General features: G+C 44.9%; 1 protein-coding gene across 1 annotated transcript; it reads left to right on the top strand.

The window, feature by feature from the left end:
- The first annotated feature begins 601 nt into the window (after positions 1 to 601).
- Positions 602 to 10,539, top strand: LOC146652594 (solute carrier family 22 member 2-like). The gene is made up of 11 exons (XM_085381908.1): positions 602 to 1,000; positions 3,276 to 3,379; positions 3,545 to 3,699; positions 6,343 to 6,511; positions 7,100 to 7,214; positions 7,766 to 7,866; positions 8,908 to 9,122; positions 9,197 to 9,305; positions 9,713 to 9,825; positions 9,902 to 10,001; positions 10,275 to 10,539. The coding sequence occupies exons 1-11, from the start codon at positions 602 to 604 to the stop codon at positions 10,369 to 10,371; spliced, it is 1,677 nt and encodes a 558-aa protein (XP_085238034.1). The 3' UTR covers positions 10,372 to 10,539.
- Positions 10,540 to 10,971: the final 432 nt, after the last annotated feature.

Raw genomic sequence — 10,971 nt, 5'->3', positions numbered from 1 at the left:
AATGATTTCACACTAGTTAAGACTTGAGTCTTAGTTTGATCTGTCTTCAAAAGGATTTCCAGCAACACACGAGCTTGTCTTGAAGATTAAATCTTGATCCTGTTAAGTCAAGATTCAGGCTTAACTTGACTGACTTAACTTTAAGGCACGTTTAGTGTCAGTCCAAGTTCTTTAGACTTGTCTGAAAAGACTCAAGAAACTCAACTTTCTTTCAGCTGATCTTATCTTTCTCAGTTCTTAATGTCTAACAGATTCCAATGAAGTACCTCTTAAATGTTAACTGATTAAACATCATCACTGTGTCACCGTCCAGGCCAATGTGTCCACGCTGATGAATTTATGTAAATTAATCCCCAAAGCAGACGTTCTGCTGGGCTCTGACGTCAGTAAATTGGATAGCAAACGTCTTTTAATGCTCTATGGGAACAGGCGGTGCAGTACCAACGCATTTCTATGGACCTTTGCTCCTTCTTGTGCTGTTTAAAAACCCAGTGCATGTGCATTTCAATGGGCACTCTGCAGAGGGAAGCTCAGCATACAAATTAGACTCCGGCTGAGTGTTTTTTGCAGCTGGTTAAAGTAAAGAAACCCTTCTACAATCATGACCACTTTTGATGATATCTTAGAAGAAGCTGGGAAGTTTGGCCGCTGCCAGAAGCGTATCTTCATCCTGCTGTGTATGGTGTCCATGCCATGGGCAGGTGTGTATGTCGGGATAGTCTTCCAGGGTTTCACCCCTGATCACTGGTGTCGAGACCCTGCAGTGGTGGAGAGGAGAGAGGCATGCGGTTGGAACCTGGCAGAGAGTCGCAGGCTCACAGTACCTCTGGACAACAGCTCTGGTCAGCAGAGCAGCTGTGAGCAGTACGAGGTGGACTGGAATGCCACTGAGCTCACCTGTGACAAACAGGAGCTGGAGGACCTCAGCAGAACTCCCACAATCAGCTGCAAACATGGCTGGGAGTACGACTACGAGGGAAGACGGTCTTTTGTTACTGAGGTGGGGAACAAGAGGTCACAGCCAACACACACAGACCAAAAAACAAAACATAGACAAAATATTTTTTGAGTAAAAAAACTGAATTCAACAACATGACGCAGCTTGGAATATAGAAAACAGAAATAATGATTTGTTTTTTAAAAAAGGGGTCATTCAGTCTCGACTTAAAATAATTTTTTGCTTCTTTTGCACCTTGAAATCTGCGGCAGTGTCTGAACATGAATATCTCAAATAATATTAAAGGTAAAAGCCTGGAACTGTAATTTGGGGCAAATGCAAAAAAGGTCTGTGTTGGCTAATTAAAATATGCAAAAACAATTCAAGCCAACCTGTAAAGTCCCACGCTGATAAAGATATTTATATTTGTCTATATTTAAATATATTTATTTTGTTTTTTTTAGTTATTTTATTGATTTATAATTGGTAAAATTTAGATTAAGTCTACTGCTATTGTTGCTTTTGTGGGGCAGCTTGTCATATTTGCTCAATCCAACATGAAAGTTGAATGAAAATTGCATTTTCTTTATTTTTGAGAAAGAATTTCTTAAAAAGATTCTGCATGCTTTATTTTTGCATTATAATGAAATGTAACTATATATCATTCAGAAAGCATTCTCTGGCAATGTGAAGTGTTTTTTAATTGGGTGCTCAAAGATTTTACAGAAAAATGTTCAGGCTTTTCTATTTAATAGATTTTAATGTGTGAAGGGAAAAAGTGGGTATATATATACATATCCATCTATCTTGTATGTGCAGATAACATTTTACAGCAATCATTGTAAGTGTTCTACTTTTCCTGTAATAAAATTGTTATGCATATATATATATGTATGACCTATGGGACCGGTATAGGAAATGAATGGGAATCCACTAATTGGTTATGAGAAGACCTGGATTGATTACGAGAAGGCCTGGATCCTGGATCCTGGGATGCCTAGATCTATACAAGATCAAAGGAAGGCTCTCAGGGGGCAACACTAGAGGCCAACTTCAAGCCCATAGCACAAGTCACCATCAAGGGATGGTGCGGGATCTACCAAGGAGATGCTCTGTTCCCACTGCTGTTCTGCACAGGCCTGAACCCCTGAGATCATTAACAAGACTGGCTACGGATACCGATACAGTTGTCAGCCATCTCCTGTACATGGATGACATCAAGCTATATGCCAAGAATGAATGAGGCATTGTTTTACTGATCCACACCCCCAGAATATACAGCAATGACATTGGAATGTCAGTCGGACTGGAGAAATGTAGTTGGATGATAACAAAGTACTAGAAGGCAACATTGCAGACATAGAGGACAGTTACAAGTACCTGGGGATTCCACAGATGAATGGGAACCATGAAGAGGCCGCTAGGAAAGCTGCAACCACCAACTTCCTGCAGAGGGTCAGGCAAGTCCTGAGGAGTCAGCTGAATGGTAAGAACATGATCCGGGCTATCAGCACCTACGCCCTGCCCGTGATCAGCTACCCTGCTGGGATAATAAGTGGGCCAAAGGAGGAGATAGAAGCCACTGACATCAACATCAGGAAACCCCTGACCATGCATGGAGGGTTTCACCCCAAGTCATGCACCCTGAGGCTGTACGCTAAGCGGAAGGAAGGAGGCTGGGGACTAATGAGTGTCAGTACCCCAGACCAGGAGGACGCAGAAAACATCCAGGAATACATCAGGAAGATGACCCCAACTGACAGCGTGCTCAGTGAATACCTCAGGCAACAGAAACCCTAGAATGACGAGGAAGAGGAGGAACCATCATGGAAGGACAGGCCCCTGCACGGTATGTATCACCGGCAGATAGAGAAGGTGGCTGATATCCAGAAATCCTACCAGTGGCTCCAGCAGATCCCAGGAACGACATCGGAGATCTCTGTCCAGCTAAGAGCTCAGATACAGCTGAGATACTGCGCAAGCCTCTCAAGCCCCCAGGCCTCTGGTAGAGGACCCGAGCTTGAAGGATTGACCGCCCGCAGGGGCGAGAGGGAATTTGTTTTTGTACACGTGTGTGTGTGTGTGTGTGTGTGTGTGTGTGTGTGTGTGTGTGTGTGTGTGTGTACATAAATAAATACATAAATAAAAAGAGAACTGTGTTGCTCAGAGAATCTGACTACTTTGGTAAAACCTAAATATGTCCATATCCCAAGCAAAGATTTATTAATGACTAATATGGTAATTTTGTGTTGTTCATAAAATGAACAAAAACATGGGCAGCATGCCATACAATTTGTTTTGACAGATTCAGGACATTTTTCACTTTGTGTTTTCCCAGTTTGACCTGGTGTGCTCGGATGCATGGTTGGTGGACATGTTTCAGGCCACTCTGAACGTGGGGTTCCTGGTTGGAAGTATTGCCATTGGCTACCTGGCTGACAGGTTAGGCTATGATTGTGACAGTGATTGAAAATTGACTCAAAATACATTAAATTACTATCTATTTATATTTTTTTCTTGTTGTTTTTAGCACTTACATGACCAAATAATTGACATTATGTGAGACGGACTTACAGCAATGTGATGATTGTTGATGTCTGACTTCAGGTTTGGCAGGAAAATGAGCTTCCTCATATCCAACTTGCTGAATGGGGTTGCAGGGATCCTGGTGGCCGTGGCTCCAAACTACATATCTTTACTGGTTTTCAGGACTCTCTATGGGTTTGGAGTGAAAGGAGGCTGGGTAGCTGGATATGTGCTGAGTAAGACCACCTTATAACCTTTACCTTTGCTTTTCACCACAGTCAATCAAGGATAGTCATTCCCTGAACAGCTTTTACTTGCTAGCAAGGGAGACTGGTCAGAACCAGGGTTTTGGAGCTGAACGCCTTTTATTGAAAACAGTTACAGTACACACAAGCACCCCCCATAGTAAACCCCCCTATGGTTACAAAAGATAAGGGTGTGTGCGTGTGCGTGTGCGTGTGCGTGTGTGTGTGTGTGTGTATGTGCGTGCGTGCGTGCGTGCGTGCGTGCAGGGTCATAAAAGCAGGAAGGTTACTAAACAACAAAACAGAACCCTCACACAGGATGTTCCATTAAATAAAACAATGCAGCCTCCCCCACCGTCCAACAGGCTGGAGAGGTGGTCAGAGACAAAGGCATGTCTTTGATCCTGCTGCTTGAACTAAGACTTACAAATTTAAGTAAAATGCCCAGGCTGAGGAAGATCTCAGCCTGGGCGTTTACCGTCTTATGTAGTCTGGAAGATGTGTGGTTGGTGGGGTGGGTGCAGTTTTCTCTGTGGTGGGGTTGGGTGGACTGTCCAGGGCTCTGTGGAGCCGGGGGGCGCTACTGCACTGGGCCCCGGTCTGATGGGCCTGGGCCCCCCTTCCCTGGCGGGTCGCGGAGGGTGGGAGTGCCTACTGGGGTCAGCGGGGGAGCTGGCCCCAGGGAGGGGTTACCTGCCCCTCCCTTCCTTCCCTCCCCATCTCCAGCTGCCTCCCTCTTCCCGCTCCTCCACAACCACCCACACATGCAGGGCCTTGGAGTGGGGGTATGTCACCAGGGTGCAGAGGAGGCTACCCCCCCCCCCCCCCCCCGTCCCCTTCTGGCTGCCTCTGCCTCAATTTTATCCCACAACTTAGACATTCACATTATTCACACTCTCATTACACATACATATAGGATCTTGGGGGTGGGCACAATCACGGAGTCCAAATCACCATCAGGGTGTATACCTCACCCCTGACGTCGTTGCCCACCTCTCAATTTTAAATACACTTAGTCATTGAGGGTTAGCAGGAGGGACTATGCGCTTACCTGCTGCTCCTTGGCAGGTAGCTCCATGCCCTCCTGGGTTTTAATTGCACCTTAGAACACATATGCATCAACACTACAATGAGCGGGTGGAGGGAGGTTTGGAGTCTTCTCCCACCCCCATTCTCTGCGGCCTGCTGGAGCGGGAGGGCTAGTAGGAGGAGTTGGCCGTCCAACTGCGGTCTGGGGTGTGGGGCCTCCCTGCTGCTGCGGAGTCGGGGTGGTCTGCCTCTCCCCACCGCAGGGAAAAGGGTAACACCACCTGGGTCTGGGTGCAATTCCCCCCTCCAGGGGCAAGGGTACCTAGACCCGGTTTGTAGAGTACGCTTGGGGAGTGTGATTGTGTGTACAGCGTCTCTTTATGTCTGTCTCCACGTCGGTTGAGTGTGGAGTGAGTGCATATGAGAGCATGAGGGTGGGAATGGATGTTTGTGTCTGTGTGTGCCTGTATGTCTGTGTCTATATGTCAGGTTGGGTATCAGACGCCACCTCTCTGGGGACACCTCAGGCCCTCCAAGGTTTGGAGGCCTATCTCCACCCACCACCACTTCCCCTGCCGGTGGCGGACTCCCTCAGGTGTCGGTGTGTTGGTGGTTCTTTGTGTCTGGGGGTGGGCGTCCGGGTGCACACCGGCTCACTCCTTGGCGGCCGCTTGTCGGGGCCTGGGGCCTGGGGCTCGCTCGGGCCCCTTTGGAGGTGGGGTGCCCCCGGCCTCTCGGCCTAGGGCTCGGTCACTCAGGCGCAGCTGGGGGCCGGCGGAGCTCACGGGCGCGTCACTGCAACTCCCCCTGACTTCTGCTCCGCGGCTGCTGGGCGAGCCCTCATCTGGGACTCTCCTCAGCTCTTACTGGAACAGTGGCGCAGCTGCCCCTCTGTTGGTCTTCCATGGTCTCTTGTGTTCTGGGGGCCTCTGGATGTCTGGAGTTTTGATCTCCTCCATACCCGCTTCACACCCTGGAGGACGGGGCTGTGGCCCCCCCACACTCCCTAGCAGATCATTACATGGAGAAACCTTTGGAATGCAAGCATGCTGATCCACACAGGTATGCACACATGGGTATTCACAGACGCGGACTAAAGCTTTCTTGGCTGCTGCCTCAAAGCACACTGTGCGCTGTCTATCTTGCGTGCTGCACAATATCGTTTATTACTTAGTAAATACTGATATCTATGACTAGCTAGTTTATTGTGATGGTGCTTTGTTTTCTCTATTATTATGTTGCTCTTTGTTGTTTGCTGTCTCCTCTGTTTGTTTTTGTTTGTTTTTTTTTTTTTGTTTTTTTTCTCCATACAGGTGACCCAGGAGTTTTTTTTTTTTTTCTCTCTCTTCCCCCCCCTTCTCACCGTCTCTTCTCCCCTTTGGTTTTCTTTCTTTCTCTCCCCCTCTCTCTCTCATTCATTCCCCCTGTCCTATTTATTAAAAAAAAAAAAAAAAAAATGACAAAGGATGAACTGAAGCTCTGCCATCACGTAATGTCGCATACTGCTGTTTCTGATGTCATTTAGAAAAAAAAAACAAAAAACAAAAAACAGTGACAACATTTAACAATTTGACTCCAACACACACCTTCCTCTATTCATCTCAGTCACAGAGATCGTGGGCGTGGAGTTCAGACGTACAGTCGGAGTAATTTACCAGATGTTCTTCAGTATCGGCATCCTCATCCTCCCTCTGCTCGCCTACTATATAACAGACTGGCGCTGGCTGCAGGTCGTCATCACCATCCCCTACATCCTATTCCTGTCCTACTACTGGTAAGAGTCACCACAACCACATATGAATGAAGTTTTATTAACCCATCTTTCAACTTTTATTTAACATATTTATTTGGGCTGTAGCCAATTTCAGTGACATGTAGGTGATTTTAAAATGTTAGAAATCTGTGTCTTGTAGTCATTTCCAAATGTTTTATAAAAGTGAGTAGTCTTCTCACTTATGCTAAAAAAAACATTATCCAGTTATTATATACATATTAATACATTTTAAATGCAGGTTTAGAATAAATGTTTTCTTTTGTAGAGCCAATGAGGGTATATTACACCAGAGGTACTGTGGAGAAAAGATATTATTACCTTTAGTTTTTTGCCGCTATGTCAACCTGTGCACCTTTAGCACTATATTTTATCAGATGCTACCCTTACGTGGGTTGTCTGTTTTGCCTGTTCTTTCTTTGTACGACCCATTAAACCTTAAAATAAAACCCAAAAATCTCTTTGTCTTAGTGAAAAAATACACGCACCTACTGATAATTTGTCATTATCAATTAAAAAAAGAAAGAATTTGTACCTTTAAATAGTTTTGTATTTAACAACAGATTTGTTGTTGACATTTTACATTTCCAGGTTCATCCCAGAGTCTCCGAGATGGCTTCTCTCTCAAAACCAAAACTCCAAAGCAGTGAAGATCACAGAGGACATAGCCAAAGAAAACAAGATGACTCTTTCCAAGAACATCGAGGTAGCCATTGGACACAAAATCTCTGCATCTGTTACCTGGAATCAAAATCTATCAGCATATAACATGACAATTTGAAGTCTAATTCATTGTGACTTATTAAGTGAGATAAAACTTACATTTTAGGAAATAGAAATAGATTTACATTCCTGTAAATGTGTGAGAACTGAAAATACCAGTTTGTGGACTTTGGAGAGAGAAATGTTGTCCCATTTGTGTCTGATGAAAATGTAGCTCCTCAACAGTTCTGGGTCTTGCTTGTTGTGTTTTTCATGTCATGATACACGAGATGTTTTTGGTTGGTGAAAGGTCTGGACTCCAGGCAAGCCAGTTCAGTAGCTGAACTCGTCTACTTTGAAGCCATGCTGTTTTAAAAGGTGCAATAAGCGGTTTCAAGCCTTCCATGAAAAAGACACGATCTGGATTGGATTAGACTGCATTATTTTTTGTGAGATTTTTTTTCATAGAGAAACATAGTAAAACAGGCTGAAGCTAAGGCATAAAAACAACCAGAAATACTTTTACTATGTGATGTTATATAAATGATCCTGCAGACCCTGAAAGATGATAACGCAGACTCAACCACCGCTTCCTTCATGGACCTGATCAGAACGCCAAACATGCGAAAACACACTTTTATCCTCAGCTATAACTGGTAAGGATTCAATTAAAGCAGGACACAACTGTTATTATAAATGACTCTTCTTTATCAAAAAAAAAAAAAAAAAATCTATTTAGGATAAAGTCTCCCAATTGCCAGTCTTGGTAGCCGGGAATCGGTCCGCCAGGACCTCCGCCTGACGCACATTGCACCCGACCCCTACGTGTGTCTCCTGCGGGTGGTGGGACTGCAGGAAGATGGGCCCATGTCCCTTTTTCGGGCTGTGCCCGGTCAGGCCCCATGGACTAAGGCCGGGCCACAAGACGCTTGGCCTTGGGCACCCTCCCCAGGCCCCTGTAACCCTATCCCGGGCAGGGTAAACTGTTCCCTTGATGTTTTCCTCACAAGGGTCTTCTGAATCGCTCTTTGTCTGGTCCCTCACCCAGGACCAATTTGCCATGGGAAACCCTACCAGGGGGCAAAAGCCCCCAGACAACATAGCCCCTGGGATCCCTTGGACAGACAAACCTCTCCACCACGATAAGGTAGCGATTCACGGAGAGCTGAGTGTAAAAGCGAAGCTCTCAATTTACCGGTTGAGCTGTGCCCCTATGGCCACGAGCTGTGGGTAGTGACCGAAAGAACGAGATCATGAATACAAGCGGCGGAAATGAGCTTCCTCCGAAGGGTGGCTGGCCTCTCCCTTAGAGATAGGGTGAGAAGTTCGACCATCCGGGAGGGGCTCAGAGTAGAGCAGCTGCTGCTCCACATCGAAAGGAGCCAGCTGAGGTGGTTCGGGCATCTGACAAGGATGCCCCCTGGGCACCTCCTGGGTGAGGTGTTCCAGGCATGTCCCACTGGGAGGAGGCCCCGGGGCAGACCCAGGACACGCTGGAGAGATTATATCTCTCGGCTGGCCTGGGAACGCCTTGGTGTTCCCCCGGATAAGCTGGAGGGGGTGGCTGGGGAGAGGTAGGTCTGGGCTTCTCTGCTTGGGCTGCTGCCCCCGCGACCTGGCTCCAGATAAGCGGAAGAAAATGGATGGATGGAATTTAGGATAAAGATTCGAAGTTAATGAGATGTTTTTTCTCCCAGGTTCACCAGTGCTGTCGTCTACCAGGGTTTGATCATGAGGCTGGGCATTCTGGGAGGAAATGTCTATATCGACTTCCTCATCTCTGGCTTGGTGGAGTTTCCTGCCGCCTTCCTCATCCTGTTCACCATTGAGCGCATCGGCCGACGCCTCCCCTTCGCCACGGCCAATTTTGTAGCTGGAGTCTCCTGTTTCATCACTGCCTTTATTCCTGACAGTGAGTGATTTTATTTGGTGCTCTTGAACGTTGATTTCCAAGTTTTCTTTTAATGGTTCTGTCTGTTCTTGCAGGCATGTTTTGGTTTAAGACGGCAGTGGCATGCATCGGCCGATTGGGGATCACGATGACCTTTGAGATGGTGGTGTTTGTTAACACTGAGCTCTACCCGACGTTTGTCAGGTATAATACAGAAAATGTATTGTGTTTGGGATGAACAGGTATAATTTATACATCAACTAAGGTAATCAGTAAACAACAGTAAATTCTGTGTACAGTATAACAAAAGAACATCACAAATCACTATTGATAGAACTGTGCTCACAGAAAGCTTAGACTGCTGCCAAATCCGTTTGAAGCTGTACCTGGTAATATAAGTGTGAAACTGATCAAAATATGAACTTTTATCCTTTTCTTTTATGTCACAGTTTCAGAACCTGTCCAAATCCAGCTGTTTTTGTATTTGTATGTAGATAACTAATGTAACTGTGGATATTTAGCCTTTCAAACATGTCTTCGCATCAAAAGTTTAAAAAGTAAATATACTTTATTTTAGTAGATTAAAAGAAATGCTGTTTTTATGTCTTTAGGAACCTGGGAGTGTCTGTTTGTTCCACTCTGTGTGATGTTGGAGGCATTGTGGCTCCATTCCTGCTCTACAGACTGGCTGTGATCTGGCTGGAGCTGCCACTCATCATCTTTGGTGGGTTTTCTGAGAGTAAAAGTCAGATAAATGTGACTATCAAAGCTTAAATGCATTATTGAATTGTGTTGTGTAGGGTTTCTGGCTTTCCTGGCTGGAGGTTTGGTGCTGCTGCTCCCTGAGACCAGAGGCGTACCGCTGCCCGATACCATCGACGACATTGAGTTCCCAGAAAAGTGAGTAGTTAGTGCAGTAAGAAAATTAAGCCCCTTTAAATCCCGTCATATCTCTGTTATTGTATCTATAGTAAGTACAGATTGAGAGACTTTTTTCCCCCAACACAGCACATTTAGTATTTTTGCTTAAACTGACTAAAACATATAATCAGTTATCAGAAAAGCTGTTGATTTATGTTCTGATTGACAATCAGATTTATGAATAATAATGCATGGGTGTTTTAGACTCGTAGCTTTGTAGTTGATGTGCATAACGCGACTTTGTGTTTTCAGAGCAAAGGAGAAAATCGGACTGAAGAACCAGCAGATGGTGAACCTGCTGCCCAACTACCAAAATACAGCGTCCAACAAAGATTGGGCAACTGTTTAAGCTCCTTTGCACACCAAAGTATTTATTTATGCTGTTTAACAGTGCTGCTTGTGGATATATTAGTTACTTCCTTGATTTTTATTTTAGGAGCCAATTTTAACAATTTCTCAGTTTTTCTTTGTGCACAGTGTTTAGTGTTTAGACTAACTTGTGTCTTTTTATGGAACCACGTCATACAGTTATTAAAGTTATCTTTAATGCAACCAAGCTTCAAGTATTTTCATTTAAAACATTTACTGTTATAAGATTTAAAGTGCGCCATCATCTGTGCCTTCACTTAATTAATAACCTCAGTAAACACTTTTCATATGAGTTTATGTTTTCAGTTGTCTCTTTCAACTCTTTTGTAAGCTGATGTTAACCTTTTGCATTTAGGTTTCAGAGTTTTCCACGGTACAGAAACCGTTTTAGTGAAAGTTACAAATGATCTTCTCATGGCCTCTGACAGTGGACTCATCTCTGTGCTTGTCCTGTTAGACCTCAGTGCAGCTTTCAATACTGTTGATCATAATATTTTATTACATCAATTAGAGCGTGCTATTTGTATTACAGGTACTGTGCTGCAGTGGTCTAATAGACTCCAATTTGTTCATGTTGTGG

This window comes from Rhamphochromis longiceps, linkage group LG15, assembly GCF_057381845.1.
Source record: "Rhamphochromis longiceps isolate RC_006_pf linkage group LG15, R_longiceps_female_GT1.1, whole genome shotgun sequence".
In the NCBI taxonomy this organism is placed as follows: Eukaryota; Metazoa; Chordata; class Actinopteri; order Cichliformes; family Cichlidae; genus Rhamphochromis; species Rhamphochromis longiceps.
Note: the sequence above shows the minus strand (reverse complement) of the source record. Positions and strands in the feature narration are given on the sequence as shown.